At 50.4% G+C, this 16,685-nt stretch overlaps 1 protein-coding gene across 2 annotated transcripts; it reads left to right on the forward strand.

The window, feature by feature from the left end:
* Positions 1-74: 74 nt before the first annotated feature.
* SPRY4 (sprouty RTK signaling antagonist 4) lies at positions 75-11,385 on the forward strand. Of its 2 annotated transcripts, none has more exons than XM_025924749.2 (2): positions 75-273; positions 9,483-11,385. In XM_025924749.2, exon 2 carries the CDS (start codon positions 9,532-9,534, stop codon positions 10,429-10,431), a length of 900 nt encoding a protein of 299 aa, XP_025780534.1. In that variant the 5' UTR covers positions 75-273; positions 9,483-9,531; the 3' UTR covers positions 10,432-11,385. The 2 variants fall into 2 exon arrangements, with proteins under 2 accessions (XP_025780534.1, XP_086557762.1); XM_086701636.1 differs by lacking the exon at positions 75-273 and adding an exon at positions 1,096-1,225.
* The last annotated feature ends 5,300 nt before the right edge of the window (positions 11,386-16,685 follow it).

Consider the following 16,685-nt stretch of genomic DNA (forward strand, 5'->3'; position numbering starts at 1 on the left):
TGCCCACCCATTCATAGAATCGCGAACGGAGCGCGTGCGCACTGGAGCTCCCTTCCCTCCCATTCATAAAAAAGCCATTTTCCCAGGCAGTGGTTGCAACACCGCCGCGGAGGCAGCGAGAGGAGCTGACAGCGCGGGGCTGGCGCTGCGGAGCGCAAGGAGTCCTATCGGTTTCTCCCGCCGACGTCTGCGAGGACAGCAGCGCCTGACCCGCCCGGGTTCGGAGATTTATACAGGCGTGGAGCAATGCTTATGGCTCTGCGGCTCCTCAAAGTAAGTCCCTGGCCGGTTTCGGGATCCGAAACTGCCCCCCTCTGAGCCGCGACGCGACCTCCCCTTCGGCTGGGGCAAATGGTGCGCTATTTCTAGGCGCGCCTCAGTGTTCCTTTCCTCTCCCTGCGCCTCCCTGAGCCACTGCGGTGTGCCGCAGCTCCCTGACGCCCTCGGCTGGGCCGGCACGGCGCCGGGGGTGTTCACAGCCTGGCACCGGAGTTTCCGACCCCGGGGCATTGCCAAGCCCGGCTTCTCCACTCTGCGACTCAGGAAGCCCCGTGCGTGTCCCGGGAGTTTGCCTCTGGCCTGGTTTCTTCCCTCCTCCTGCCACCACCCGCCTCGAGCGCTGGAACAGGAGGCTCTGGGCTCGGTCAGGAGCCACCTCTTGGGTCCGGCGGGCGCTCTTGCCCTGGGCGGCTTGCCCACCCCGGGCTCCGTGCCCACGGTGCCAGCTCTGCCCAGATCTTCCCAGCCCACTGCAGCGGCCTATGCTCGACGTAGGTTTTTCTTCTCCCGTCGGAGCCGTGACGGACTGGGTTTTCTACCCTTCTGCCTCCCCCTCGATGGTCAGCACGGGGTTGGCCCGGGACTGGGCATTTCTGCTCCCTCTCTTTGGCGAGGCGGTTCCTCGCCGTCTGACCTTTGCTCTGCTGCTGCATTTTATGCTGTGCAACTGCCTTGCAGTTGCCTTTCCCTTTCCCGGCCTCTGCAGGGCCAGAGGCACCTCGGCCTCCTCGTGCCTCCCTTCTCGGGGCACCGAGCTGTGCCAGGCCCTGGGGCCGGGCCGCGCTGGGGCTGTGGTGGGGGCTGAAGGTGCGTTTACATAACGCCGGGCGTGTGGGAGCTGGAGGAAGAGGTTGCGTGCGTAGGAGAGATAAGGCTCCCGCTTTCCCTCCTTCCTTCTTGGTGGTACCAGGCTTGACATCACCGAGAAGAGAGGAAGATACAGACGGTACGTTCTGAAAATTCCGAATCTCCCAAAGCCACAGGGGCAAAGAAGGGGGGGGGGGCAAAGGCGGGTTTGGGCAGTCAGGGTTGCTGAAGCTTGGCTTCATTACTGGGGCCAGAGCTGTGCCCAGTTCCCCCTCCATGCAGACGATCAAAAGGCATTTAGACAGTAGCTACTCTTGTGCAAGAAGACGATTTCCCAATTCTCTTTGATTGGGGCTGGGGGTTGTGGGCAGAGAAGGCAAGAGAAGCGAAAATGGTTGCACAGCTTGAAGGCTGAGCCTTGGGCGTTGAAGCAAACTGGGCTGGAGGGGCTGGATGGTGAGGAGAGGGGAGAGCTGCTGGCTGCCTCATTTAGCAGCTATGGATGGGCATCCATATTGCCAAGTCTGGGTGAGGGCAGGAGGCTGTGCTCTGGCACACTGAGGTTCCGAGGACCCCCCCAAACATGGTTAGTGCTGAAAGGAAAAGTGTGGGTTCAGTGGGGTACCCAGATCCAGTGGGAACCCCCACCTTCCGAATGCCTCCAAATCAGTGGCGTGATTGTATCCAGTTGGAGAGGGGTGGGAGCTGACTAAGGCTCTCCAGTCTTTCTGATGAGCCTCTGGGGGATACAAAGCTGGAAGGTGAAGGCCTAGAGTATTGAGGAAATATGGCCTTATCAATCTCTTAATAAAGCTCAGTCTGGCCTGACGCCCTACCCAATATTGCACTGGTGATTTCACAATGTTTAGAGTTCTCTGGATCTTCACACGAATGGAGCATAAACATCTGCAATTTTCAGTTTTTACTTTAGTATGTGGGTGTGGGGTGGACTAGGAAAGGGAGGGCTGCAGTTGACCCCTTTAGCTCAGTCTCAGCAGAAGGGTGGGAAAGATGTATACCTGTCCAGTGTGAAATGGAGTTTCCTCCCTTTGCCAGCCCTTGGGAGCAACCTCCCTTGCCAGCAGGCTTCAGGCAAATCCATTAATGTGAGCAGTGCACACACTGACCAACTGAGATGCATTTGCCCAGTACCTGGTAGGGAGCATTTTGATGGCAGATTTCTGAAATCTCCTTGATGGACAAATGTTTGTCAGTTAAAGTGAGGAAGACTTTTCATAGACATCTCTTATTTTCCTTTTTTAGATTCTGAACCCAGGAGTCCTTCCCCTTTTTGTAAAGTGGAAATCCTCCTCGTTCCCCTGACCTTTTCCAAGATTACCATCATTGTGAAATGGCAACACTTCCTAAAGTTTTGGTTGGGCTTGGTGGGAGGAGACAGAACATAGACAAGAACGATTCCTAGCTAAAGCAGGACAGAAACTGGGGGACGGGGATCATTTGGAGCTCACAGATGTCCTTTTTGTTTTAATCCTTCCAGAATAGATGGCGAGATGGGGCTCTTTGGAATTTCACCCTCTGTCCAATTCATATTCTTTACCTACCCATCCCCATCCCCCACTCGGGTAAACCTGACGTAGCCTCTGCCCAGAGGTTTGGCTGATTTGAATAGCAAATGAAGGCAGGCATTCAAAGCAAAATTTAAAAGTGATTTAAAAATAAAGGGAGGAAAAGACATCCATTAATGCCTCAAGAAGTGGCCCCTGAGGTGTTTTACTCTGCTTAATACTTTGGGAGAACACGTAGGGACTTTCTTCCAATTCTGATGCTGAGTCCCTTGGTGCGACCTCTACTCCCCAGTGTAGGGCCCCCTGAGGCATTTTTCTTTCCTCAGGACATCCTTTTGGGTACGACTCCTTATTTGGAACAAGGGAACTTGGGAAGGAGCCCCCTTTCTTTCATTAGAGAAGTTGTGCTCTTAGAGAGTTAAGGCATTTAATGTAGTTCTGAATCCAGGGTGCCTGTCATCTCACCGCTAATGATTTGGAAGTTCCTTTGTGAGGAACACTGAGAGGATTCTTGCACAAACCTCTGAATTTAGGGATACAGTTGAAAATGTTGGAGTTGGGATGTAGACAAAGCGTTCTTAAGTTGGGGGGGGGGGAGGGCGAGGGCAAGAGTGAAAAGCTTCCATCTCCTGGCCAACCTGGATCTCCCTGATAGAAGGGAAAGCAGTGCCCTACTGGGCAATTTTGCTCTTTCAAAAGAGCCAGAGGAAGAGGTGATGAAGAGCAACATAGAGAAGTGTATTAGTCCTTCCAGACTAAGTTAGCAGCCAGGTGGGAGCAGATGACTGGCTAGAAAACCTGCTATCTTGGGCCTTGGTCTCTCCATCTGCAGAGTGGGGGGAGAAGAAACTTCCCCAGGGGGCTGGGCTGCGCTGCTTATCACTACTGGGCACCTAGGATGAGGAGCTGGTTGTAAGTGAGCCACATCCTACACAGGAGGTGTGGGGTGTTGCATGATGTAAGAGGTGGGGTATTCTTGGCTCTCAAGGGTCTGGGGCCACCCTGTAGATCCGGACAGCTGACAAGGCTGGGGATGTATCCGGGACATGTGGCTGTGTTTAAGAGGCTCCACCATTCAGCTGTGATCATGATTGTTCTTTCCAAGGACAGTCCGTGGAGGAAGCAAGGGCACTGGGGGAGGAGCACAGATGTACTGGATCTAGTGGAGGAGGGAAGGGGCCCTTCTGGGGCAGGTGGCCATTTGCAGAAGAGTGGTTTCCCTTGTCCGGTAGTCTTTTTCTGGATGGGAGAAGGGGATAGTCATCTCCTGCCCCATCCCAGGAGTAAGCTAAAGCCTATTTTTAGAGTCTATTATTAGAAATCGATGGTGGAGGATGGCGAGATAAATGATCTTGGTGCCCGTGAGAGGGGGGCCTTCCCTTGGGGTCTAGGTTTCTGGTCCCCTCCAAGCTTCGACGTGGGCCAGGAGTTCCCAAACTGTGCCGATGGCTAACAGGCTGCTTCTAGCCCCATTCTTTCCTCATTCTTGCCTTCTATTACCTCTTTAAAGGAATTTGAGCAGACAAGGATTATAGGGTTAATAATACAGTGAAACCAACATTTGAAGCCACCTAGGACAGCCCAGAGCCTAGTATAGCAGGACTCTTTCCAGCTCATCCCTGTGCTGGCCTTTGGTGCTAGCTGACTCGTGGACGAGAAAGAGAAGAGGGTTGGGAACTGCTAGCTGGTGCTGAGACAAAGGGATGAAAAGCAGCTGTTTTCTTTTGTGATCTCTAACGGTTTATGGCTAGAGGTGAGCTCCTTAGTGCTGGTGCCCGGTGCCCGAGAGGGATGGGAGAGCAGCAAGGTTCTCGGACAAATCCAACTGCGGAAGTGCTTTGTTTTCCCACAGGGGCAGTTCTCAGCAGAGATGCAGAGACTGTCTTCCTCAGTGGGGTACAGGGAAGGCAGGTCCCTGGCTTTCCTTATACCACACACACCACCCACCCCCCAAAACACCTTTTAAAGTCTTTTTGAAGCAGTAAGTCATTATCTGGTTGGAGTTTAATTAACTAAACTGGGATGTTGTCATAAAGAACCAAGTGGTACTGGTGGGCAGGCTCCCTGCAGCCTAGAGACCTTTTCTTCTGAACTGATAAAGGGTTAAATAGCCTTCGCTGGGAGAACCTACCGAGACTGAATGGTGCAGAAATTGCCCATTCATTCAGAGCCTCTTGCCAGTCTGTCATTTGCTGACCTATAGTTTTCAAAGCACAACTGTCAGGTTTTCCAAGTATTTCCCAACTCCTCTTCCCAGGGTAAGTCAAGGGGAAGGGTGGATGGGTGGTGTGGGCATTTAAAACGCCACTTAATTCTTTTCAGCCAGCCTGCTTTGCAAGGTCTGCGTCCTGATGCTCAGCCCCTCCCACAGGTACAAACGCCACAGACCACCAAGTGGCAAAGACAGGACCTTGTGCTCTGGGCTTTTCCATATCCTGCTGATTCAGTATGCTAGGACTCTCTTCTGGCTTCCTCTTATTTCTTCCCTTCCGCACAGACCTGGACCAATAAGCCCCATCCGAGAAAGTGCCCTAGAGACCCTTAATTTAAGTTCAGCTGTGTACGAGGAAGGAGAGGGGATTCCCTCCCATTCCAGGGCTTCGTTTTAGGGACTTCTGTGGTGAGACCCATCTGACTCTACGAAAAATAAAAATGAACACACTTAGTAAAGTAGCGGTGTATGAGACGGCAAAGAAAACTGAAGTGGAAACGAAGGTAACTTGAGCCTTCCTGTAATGACAGATTTCAAACCCCCAGCCTCCACTCTGAACAGTGACAATTCCCTGAACTAGGGGCCCATCTGATGTAACCCCTGTCTGGCTTCATTTCCCTGCTGGTTTGGTTAAGAGCCCGCGGATGGCCTGATGAGGCTCCCGAAGGCTAGTGGCCAGACTGGGCAGGGGGAAGGGGGAGACGGACTAGTAGAATTCACAGCTGTGAAAGTGACTGGTGCTTTCCTGTCTTCACATGAATACCTAGCCCCTGACTGTTGGTCAGGGCTGTGGGGCTGACGTTGCAGGCTCTGGAGCCTCTCCCTGTGTGGGTTCGGTCTTGCCCTCATCACCTACCAGCGTTATTCTTCATTTCTTCCTTGCGAAATGGGTGTTATCCTCCAAGGTAATGGTGTGAGGATTAAATGAGAAAATCACTGAGGGCTTAGCGCAGAGAGCCTGACATGAAGGTATGTTCATAAATATCCGCTCTTTCCACAATTATTTATTATTATTTATTATGAGAAGTTGTGAGTGGAGGTAAAAGTTTCCTCATGCTAATCCATAATAATGCCACCTAAAACTTGATAGAGGTGCTTCTCTGCCTAAGTGGAGTGCTGGCTTTGTTTCTCTGTCCACAGTCTTCCAAATTGGCCATCAGTCTTCCAAAGAGCCTAAATGAGGCAAAGCCTCCTCTCTCCTATTTATATTATAAATCTCTTCCTTCCTTGCAGGGGAAGCAGAGAGTACATATTAAACTGCACTTAAGTTCCGTCAGCATTGCTTAGACTGGAGGATGGGTGTGTCCCAGTGAGTAGAGCTTGATCTTCTAAACCAACTGAGGGTTGGGTTTTTTGGTTGTTGTTGGGTGTTTTTTTTTTTGGTTTTTGTGTTTTTTTTTTTTTTTTTTTTTTTTTGAGACTTCATTTAGCTATGCTGAGGGGTTATCAAACATGCCCGGGAAGTAGTTTTTCTTTGTCAGCCAAATGAATTCAACCCTCCTGTGGAAGTCCCTGCTAATGGGGAGGTGAGGAGGCAGTGAGGCCTGAGGAGGTTTTTGAGCAGTACAACTCTGAGCCAGCCACTGTTTTTTTTGCTGAGCTGGTGGCCGGAAGGAATCCGACATCAGAGTTGTGATATATCATGCCTGCTGGAGCCATCTTGGATGCAGCATGTCCCAAGAGAGCTGAGTCATCGTGGACTGAGCTCCCAACCCCATGTCTGGCCCCAACTACAGGCCCAGATGTTGACAGCTACCTCTGGAGAGTGATGGGAGCCCACAAATGCCAATATCCCCATTGCCTGCAGGCGCTGCGCCCACCCTGGCATCCTGGTGGGACTTTTCCATTAATCTGCCTTCTGATTCCAGGGCCTATCAAAATCCCTGAGCATTGCCCATGCCTTTTGCTTTATCCACAGAAAAATGTGTCTGTTTTTAAGAGCCCCAGGAATAGAACTGGGTAAAGAGGAGTGGATAATCTTCTTTTCCCTTACTTTTTCCAACAGCATGGCAAGTCCCAGCCCCCAGTCCTAAGAGACAAAAAGCCCAACTACATGGGACAACACAGCCTTCAAACTGCCACTGACAGTTTTGTTGGCAGGACCCTGGGTATTCATGACCTGAGCTTCTGGAATAAGGGAAATTGTGCTTTGTCTTAGGGGGTTCTGGCTGCAGCACCTCTTGGCTGGCACCAGAGATACTTCTCCTGTGCCTCTGTCAACATTTTCCATTCTTATGCTCAGTCACACCTTTTCCTCCAGGCAAAGTCCCTATGGTGTGGACCCAGGGTCTCCTAACCCTCTTCTGTCAACCCCAAACCCATTTCTAGAAGCAAGGCTATGGAACCCCTGCAAAGAATAAGTGGACTCTGCTGGGTGGTTGGCCTGATCCTTGGAAAAACTGTGCCAGAGATGCTTATTTGACACCCCCACCCCCGATCCAGCCTTGACCATAGGGCTCCCCACAGGAGGCTGCCTTGGGAAATGACCATTCTTGGTGGCAGACCCACCAGACACTTAAGGCTAACTCTGCCACAGGAAAGTCTCCCATTTGAAGAAGATGCTCACTCCCCCTACATCTGAAGGGAATGTGGAGATAGGAGGCAGGTGTTGCCATTAGGCAGACTTTCTCCAACATGAGAAAAACTGCACAGAAATCCCAGCATCTTTTAAGTAGGTAGGGCCACGGGAGCAAAGCCAATAGTACATGGCCCTGTGCAAATGGGAAATATCCATCGACTGAACACTGAACCTTAGAGAAAAGACTTCATGCTTTTCTGCATTTGCAGTGTAGAGGATATACAGATGAGAACCCTGTGGATAAGTTCCCTTTTATCTACTTCGTGAACTTTGCATCTGGAGCTAGCTCTTTCTTTTAGACAGGTTAGAAAGCATCTATGAAAGCCCTCTGCCAACAATTTAACCATTTCTGATACTGTCTGAACTGTTTCCAAGGAGGGAACCATAATATTGAGTTGCCCTGAATGCCTTTTCCCCTTCACTGTAGACATGGATAAATGTGGATGAGTCACCTGAGGCAAGGTGTGACTGGACTATTGGGATGGGCCTGCCGTGTACCCAGTTTGGAAGGGGGGGGGCAGGGGTGGGGGGTAAGTGGCAGTGGAAACCTATCCACCACCTACCTTCTCAGGCATCCCCTTTGAGGCCAGATGAACTTCACAGCAGAAGTGCAGGGTCGGCTCTCCTAAACAACATTATTAGCATCGCGAACAAGCATTTACTAAACCATACCCTGTAACACGTTAATCCAAAGGTCTGTTCCTTTTTTAGAGACCATTATCTTTCCCTTCTACCCAACACCGTGTCCTGTCTCACACCCCCACCCCCTGGTGGACTCTTCCCAGAGTCTAATTCTCTTGGATTCCAAACCGGGTCCCCTTGGGCAGAGGTCTTGGCCTTCTGCTGCTATTTCTTTAAATTGATCTCCAGCCGAATTCCGAATGTAAAGGTCAGCAGGCGAGGAAATGGCACTTCTAATAGAAAACAATGTGCACTTTCTAAATTTGAACCAAGCCGTTTCCGCTCTTTGATTTAAGTGACTTCCTGGGGTTCCGTGTCAGGCACTGCAGTTGAATCTCTGGCCAGATTCCAACTTAAAATTGCACTCTCTCGGTGAAATTAGAAACTGATCCAGAGTTGGCTTAGCTATTCTAGTAAATAGCATTTAGGCTGAATGTTCGGCTCAGCACTTGGAAATGGGTGATGTGAGTGCCCCTCGAGAGGATTTCCCATCCAAGTTGTCAGAAGTGCACCTAGCCGGGGGCTATTAGCCACTGGAGGTTGCTGCTCTTCGAAGTGCTGGTAATAAGTTAATATCTTGGATGTGTAGGCATCACATGCAGCCCTTCCTTCTGTGACTAACTGGAATAAAGGGTTTTGTTTACCCAGCTGATACACGATGGGAGCACACAGGGGCTATCTGTCTTGGTCATTACATCCTCAGCACGATGCTTGGCACAAAGTCCTTTTGGTGTTCAGGAAATCTACACTGTTGCTCTCTGGGGTAGTGACAGATTACTGCCAGGCAAGATGCTAGGCACTGGATATGCATTTTCTCATTTACTTCTCACAAGAACCCATTTCACAGACGACAAAACTAAAGATACAGAGGTTACAGAACCTTATATCTAGCATCGCTGCTAGGCAGGGGTGAGAATTCAAACTTGAATCTGATTCCAGAGCCTGTGTGTATAACCACTGAACTCGCTAAAAAATGGAGCGTATTTCACAGTTCCAAGAATGAGATCGGATGGGCTAGGTTTGAACTCCTGCCGAGTTCTGTTCATAGTTTTGTGTGCCTTTGGACAAGTTACTTTGAACATTAGTTTTCTGTAACTAGAAAAGGCATAATAATAGTAGTCACATTTTAGGGTGAAGAGTCCAGGACTCAATGACATAATATATATGGTGCTTAGGAGACTGCCTGGCTCACATTAAGTGCTGAATAAGTGTTATTTTTACCACTTACTATTAATTGTTATTATTAATCATCTAAGCCTGGATGCTGGAGACTCCTGAGGGAATCGGGTTCCCATTTCATTTGGACTCCCAAGGACCTGATGGGGGGTGGGGGTGTTAACAGGCCAAGTACTGATGCCTGGAATCCGCTCTCTCTTCCTTTTCCCCACCTCCCACCTAGGGCCCCTAGAAGCCTGTTCCTCAGCACAGTCCAGGACCTCTCCAGCCCCATGGAGCCCCCGATCCCACAGAGCGTCCCCTTGACTCCCAGCTCAGTCATGGTCCAGCCCCTACTTGACAGCCGCATGCCCCACGGCCGCCTCCAACACCCACTCACCATCCTCCCCATCGACCAGATGAAGATCAGTCACGTGGAGAATGACTACATAGACAACCCCGGCCTGGTGCCCCCCATTGGCCCGAAGCGGACCCGGGGTGGGGCCCCGGAGCTGGCCCCGACGCCGGCCCGCTGTGACCAGGACGTCACCCACCACTGGATCTCCTTCAGCGGGCGCCCCAGCTCTGTGAGCAGCAGCAGCAGCACGTCCTCTGACCAGCGTCTCTTAGACCACATGGCACCACCGCCCGTGGCCGACCAGGCCTCCCCCAGGGCTGTGCGCATCCAGCCCAAGGCCATCCACTGCAAGCCACTGGACCTCAAGGGCCCAGCAGTCCCACCGGAGCTAGACAAGCACTTCTTGCTGTGCGAGGCCTGTGGGAAGTGTAAGTGCAAGGAGTGTGCATCACCCCGGACACTGCCCTCCTGCTGGGTCTGCAACCAGGAGTGCCTGTGCTCAGCCCAGACCCTGGTCAACTACGGCACCTGCATGTGCCTGGTGCAAGGCATCTTCTACCACTGTACCAACGAGGATGACGAGGGCTCCTGCGCTGACCACCCCTGCTCCTGCTCCCGCTCAAACTGCTGCGCCCGCTGGTCCTTCATGGGCGCCCTCTCCCTGGTGCTGCCGTGCCTACTCTGCTACCTGCCCGCCACCGGCTGCGTGAAGCTGGCCCAGCGCGGCTACGACCGCCTGCGCCGCCCTGGTTGTCGCTGCAAGCACACGAACAGCGTCATCTGCAAGGCAGCCGCCGGCGACGCCAAGGCCAGCAGACCGGACAAGTCTTTCTGACACTTTGGGTCGAAGCCCCCGTGCTGCTACCCCTGGAACTGGGTCCCCTTCTGACACCTGAGAAGACCACAGGGAGGCCAGAGGTTTTAGTGTCCTGAGGCTGACCTTGCTGGTCTGCTCCACTCCCCATCCTCAGCTTCTGAAGAAATGAAGACCACCACCACCCGCCCTCTCTTCCCCAAAAGGATGAAGAAGCACTTTGGGTTTTTTTCAGGGTCCCGGAACTTTGTGTCAGACAGTGGCAGGGGCGTGGTGTGGCTGGGGGGGGGGGTGTTCTTTTTCAGAAGACGGAACACAGATGTGGACACATATCCGGAAGTTGCGGCTGCTTGAATGCCTTCCCAGTTCCTCCTCCTTCCCCCTCTCCCCCTACTCTTCCATTCTCTTTGGCTGCCTGGGAGGAATCATTTACTGAGTGACCAGGGGACCTTTGAAGAAGACCCCTGGAGCCCTGACTTTCATACTTCTCCTCCCCCACCCTCCACCCCAGTTTGCCCCAACGCCTTGGGGAAGGCGGAGAAGACCCTGGTGATCCCTGTTGTATATACTTGGGAGCCCCTGAGAGCCAGGGAGTCCAGGCCTCGTTCCTCGCTCTGCCTCCCTGGAGCCACAGATGGACTTAGGAGCCACTGCACAGTGCATTCCTCTCCTCCAGCTTCATCACTAACTCTTGGGGGTGTTCAGCTCGTAACACCGTCCTTCGGTTCTTACCGAGTCACAGACTCACCTGCCACTATGCGTCCCGTGTTCTCTCTACCTAGATCCTTTCCAGAAATTTCACGGGTAGAGAAGGCCGGGGCGGCACATGCGAGACCAAATATCATTTTGCCAATGAGTCTGAGACTGTGGTCTCTGGATCCAGTCGTTATGTTTTTATAGAACAATTAAACCAGATGCTATAACGGTGTTTTAAAGAGAAATAATAATAAAACACTTTGCTTCCTTTTGGGCCACCCCCAGGAAGGGCTGATTTCAAAATCTGGGGGGCGAGCAACCTCAAGGAACACAATCCCCCTTCCCACCAAGAAGAGGATTTTCACAGCAAAGAAGAGAGACAGCACCTCCCATTGGCAGAGCAACAGTAGGGCCGAGCTGGGTGTGGGTTCCTTCTCTTCTGATTCTGCTGCTTGCTGTCATAGCCTTTTGTGTACAGTGATGTGTCTGTATCTTTAATGTAAATAGACAGATGACAAAAAAAGAGTCTATTTTAGTGCTAGGAAGCCCTGGCGGGGGAATAAGAAAGCAAGGGGGGGTGGGGATTCTCCAGGGGCTTCTTGGGGGATTGAGCCCCGCTTCTGTGCATGGCCACAACACCCCCTCCCAACAGCCCCCAAAGACGTAGCAACTCTCTCTCTCTCTCTCAAGGTGCTAAAGGACTCAGCGCAGCACGTCCAATGGGTAGGTACTTGTTGCATGCAAAAGCTATATTGTGTGTGGTCCTTCCTCCCCAGTTGTTGTGTGGGGGGTCTTTGCTTCGTGTGGTATTTTGTGTGTCCTCCCACCCCCATGAGAGGAAGCGGCCTGGGTGGGAAAAGCTACCCCAGGTGAAACTGGAAGTGTTAGGCAGAGCGTGCACGGCGTTTCCAGTTTGTTCTGTAGGAACAGAACCACCTCCAGGACGGAGGCAAGGAGGCAGGTGGCTGTGATTGGCATGTACCCACTGCTTCTCTAGGACTTTTTTTGTTTCCCTTGAAGACTAGTAGTAACATCTTATGATTTAGAATAAGTTCATCGTAACTGTAGGTATTTATTGATTGGAGGAAAGGAGGGGAGGGTCTTATCATTTTAGGCTTTATTTATATAACGTTTGCTAGCTTGTAAAATAGGAAATATCGCATCTGCGTTTTCTAAGGCTGATTCGTGTAGCTACCCTTGCCACAGTCGTGATGGATGTATGGATGTTCTTGCACAAATAGGAGGGAATGGTAGGAAAAACACATTCAACCAACCACTTCTTCTAATTGAATGTATCAGATGTGTACCGAAGGGACTGGAGATGTTTTCCTCAGAATAGGTGTGCAGAGGTTACCCCCACAATGGAAGGGCACGCGTCCACTCTTGTTGGCGAGGCCTCAGAACCTTTCCCAGGGTCCCTCTCTCAAAATATCTCCATGGGGAACTTGACCCAATGGCAAGTTGCACTTTGGTGATCTTGGTGTTCTACACACCCATTCTGTGGAGAATTTACATAAGCTGTGTATACACACACACACACACACACACTACACACCTTACCCCACGACCCTCTATCTACACAGACCCTGTGTCCTGGCAAACAGCCTCCTGACCCCTGATGAACCCCGACTTTTTGTGTACATAGTTATAAACACGGATTTTTCTGGTTTTGGGTTTCTTTTACTTTTTTGCTTCCCCATTTTGGCTTGTTCTTTTGGTTTGCATTTCACCTGCTAGATGGATGTGTGCCAAGCTCCCGGGGTCCCCTGTGCTGCATGGTAAAGGGAAGCCATGTAGCAACTTTGGTTCTCCCAGCTCTGTTGCAGGGCAAGTCTTTGGCATGTTTTTCTCAACTTCTTGGCAAAAGAAAATGAAACTGGCTTTCCCGGGGGCCATTCGAGGTCCACTGAGGAACACGTTTTGGTGGGTGCTGCTTCCGGCTGATTGTTTCTGTCACCAACGGCTGGCTTGGCTGGATTGTGCCTCGTCTTGACCTTTTTGGAAAAGAGCCAGTTGGTTCCCGCTTCTGTTCAGCCTGGGTGGGTGGTGGTTCTGCCTCCAACTGGGGGTAGGGTCCACAAGCGTGGGTCTAAGACGTGTCCTAGTGGACCTTGGCTGCTCCTGCCCTGAGGGTGGATTTGTGAAGGTCCAACACTCCCAAGAAACCCTGGGGAACTGGCTCTGCAATAGCAAAACCCTTCCAGATGGATGGCAGGGTGCAACCAAGGCTTTTCACAGTTCTTGGCTGGAAGGAGGTAAAGACCAATCCCTGCTGTTGGCACGGGCCCCTTCAACAACAGAAACAGAAGACCTTCATGTGACATGTCAACTAGTCCTTTTAGTGCTGTGGAGTCTGCGTGGGTCCCCAACGTACATTGAGTGTGACCCAGTTAGATAATGACTTGCCCAAGGTTGCACGACATGGAAAGTATTGGTTGGAACCAAACACCCAGATCCCGTCGCCTCGAAGCTCCATATTCTCCACCCGTTGCCCCAGGAGATGTCTGATAAGAGTGTGGGCCGCACAACTTTGCACTGTATACAATTCACTAGGGCATCTCACAAGCTTGACCGGCCTTTTGGCTCATACCTTCGGTGAGCATTCTCCTGCCCTCCGCTTACTGTGACAGTTGATGACAAATCTTGCGCTGCCATTTTTTGCTGTGGGTAACTCCCGTGTGGTGTCTACCTTGCTTTCTCTTCTCTGCCCCACAGTTTGGTTTCGTGTTACAAACAAAAGCTGTTCGAGGTTCCCACCCCACCACATTCTTATTACTTCATTTTCCCTCTTCACTGTAGCCCCTTCTCACCCCACAACAAAAGTTACCACAAAAGGTTTCCTTTGTATAGAATATTTATTTTGAAGCTCTATTTTAATAGTATTTATTTTAGAAAGTCTACTATTGTAAGAGTTCTTCTGTTTGTGAAGAAAAAAAACAAGTTAAAAACTGAATGTACTGATCTAGAAAATATATATAAATATATATTGTTAAATATACACAGGACTGCCGTTTCTCATGTGTTTGTGTGTTCACACCCCCGACCTCCTCACCCAGCAAGACCCCGAGCTTGTCAAAAACACCAAGTGGAAGCGCGTACCCCAGCTCTGGCAAGACGAAGGGGCAGAGGGAGGGGGCTCCTTGTGCCAGAATGTCCCTTGTTCACTTCCTTGTGAAGCTGACTTCTGCCAGGTGCTGCTAAATCCTCCCCTACGCAGGCGTGTATTTGTAACCCACAGATGACAAAACTCAGGCAGTGGAAGTGGGAAAGGGTCATCTGACCTGCCCAGTTCACAAAAATTCTGTAACTTTCCTTTTGGAAAGCGCTTGGTGGTTTTCTTATGACCACCAGAGTGGTGGATATTATATAAAAGCAGTTCCTTTGGCTTCTGAAGGCTTCCATCCAATGAATGCTTTGGCTTTGCCCTTCTGATGTACCTGCCACCTGTTTCCTCTGCCCCACCCCCTCAAAACTTGGTAGAGACCAGGTCACTTCTCAGTTTATGGACCTGGGGGAACTTTTTTATTGTGAACATGTGAATACATGCCTATTTACTGAAAGACAAGGAATTGAATGATTATTGGTTTTTTTCCTGTTGCCAAGAAGCACACAAAGACAAGAGGGATGGACAGAGAGGATGAGAAGCCCTGGGTCCAGATCTTGTTTTCTCTGAGGTCATCAGTTACAGGCATCTTCCAATTCTTTGTTCAAGCCTCAGGTTCCTCTTTAAGATATCCAAACCCATTCCAAGGACCCCCTGGTTAGTGCCTAAGAGAGCACAAAGGATGTTTGTAGTCACTGCGGTCCTGTCTGCTCTAGAACTTTAATAAAAGGTAGGCACCAGTCTCCCTGATGAGACCATGTAGCCTCCCCGTTCCCAGATGATGGACGAAGAATAATTTGTGCTCCAAAATCTTCCTGTGCTGGCCAGGTAAGTGTCCCGCTGCAGATGCTTTTCTCTTTAATCACCTCAATCCCGAATGCTGTATACCAGGCTTTGGTTCAGTCTTGGATTTCCTGACGCTTGGCCTGCCCCTGGTTTTATGTTGTTTTCTAATGTTTGGGGATTAAAAATAAAAATCTACACAGGGTGTTGGGTGCTTAGCATCTCCTCAATCCAAATATTGTTTGAATGAACAAGCACTTGTATTTTAAAAACTCCTGTCCAGAGAAAAAATTCCACATTTGCCTCCCTTGTCTTTCCCTTCCTGACTGCTTATGAAATGGCTTTGGGTAATAATGGTTAGCACTTGCTGAATGGTTTCTTTTTGCCAGAAATTGAACAATACATGGCAGACACCATTGTTAGTTCCCTCTTAGAGGTGCAGAAACTGAGGTTCGACATGTGGTCACATGCCCAACACCTGTTTGGGGGTAGATGAGGAAAATGGGGAGTTGAGGGTTTAGCAGCACAATTTGGGTCAGAAGCAGACAATAGACTAGATAGACCCTGGTGACTGAATTTTAAAATAAGGGGGAAGAAGCAGAATTTCTACCCTCCACGCCGATAACCGCATACTCCTAAGAGGGCACCACAAGCCTGGTGCCCATTCCACCAAGAGATGGGGAGGGTGGGTATCCCTGCTCTAGGGGCAAAAAAACAACCCCCCCCATCCCCACTTCTGGCAACTCTGTAGTCTGGCCAGGCAGCCCCAAGCTGCACCCGCCGCTCCCCAGCTGGCCCTTCCAGCCTGCTGAACCTGCACCTTGAAATGAGTTCCACTTTCCAAAGTACATTTGTGAGGTAATCAAACGCACCCCGGCAGACAGCTCCACGCTGGAGGTGTGTGCCAGATGAAAGCCGAGAGGACATTTTTAAGAGCCTGAAGTTTATTCATCGGAACTTTAATAAAACAATATGTCCATGGCCTGGGGCAGGTATAATTTTCATAATTTATGGGTCTCTGAGACAGGAAGAGAGCTCAGGGTTTTATTGTGTTTTGTGCGATAAATGGCATTCCAATTGTCTACATGATATTCCTTAAGGACTCTTGTCTGGCAGGAACACAGGCCCTTCTGGAGCCCACCTGGGCCTCAAGGCCTGAGGCAAGGGATAATTATGAATACATCTGTATCTGTTAAGCAGGAGATGATTGACAAACTCCCTCGTTTCCTTCTGTCATTAGAAGACACTTCCTATGCCGACACCTACATTAACATTTAACTGTTGCAAGATTTGGAACCCTCCCTGTTCTCTTCCTCTCCACCTTCTCCCTTGGGTCTGGCCCCTTTCTTTCCTGTACCTGAAGGGACTCAGGTAAACTTCTGACTGACTCCTCTCCCTTGGCTTGGTGAGGGGAGTGCTGTCAGTCTCCACAAAAAACATTCAGCGTCTACAAAGCAAGATAACGGAGTTCCAGATGACACTCTAAACGAGATCAGTACTTGGAACACCTACAGTCTTCTGGGAAGCCTGCACAGGGTGAAAAGTCAAGTGGCCTTATGACATCATTACAAAAGCTACTGCTTCTAAGCAAAGATGCTGCATTGTCCTCTGCAATCTTGAAAATAATCAAGTTAGTATGATATAATCAGTCTCATTTTATAGTTGAGAAAACTGAGGTTCAGAGAGGTTAAGT

Source organism: Puma concolor, chromosome A1 (genome assembly GCF_028749965.1).
Source record: "Puma concolor isolate L17-30 chromosome A1, mPumCon1.1.hap2, whole genome shotgun sequence".
In the NCBI taxonomy this organism is placed as follows: Eukaryota; Metazoa; Chordata; class Mammalia; order Carnivora; family Felidae; genus Puma; species Puma concolor.

What these genes read in the sequence shown, in the direction of transcription:
- SPRY4 (XM_025924749.2), top strand. Translation starts at nt 9,532, where the DNA reads ATGGAGCCCCCGATCCCACAGAGCGTCCCCTTGACTCCCAGCTCAGTC.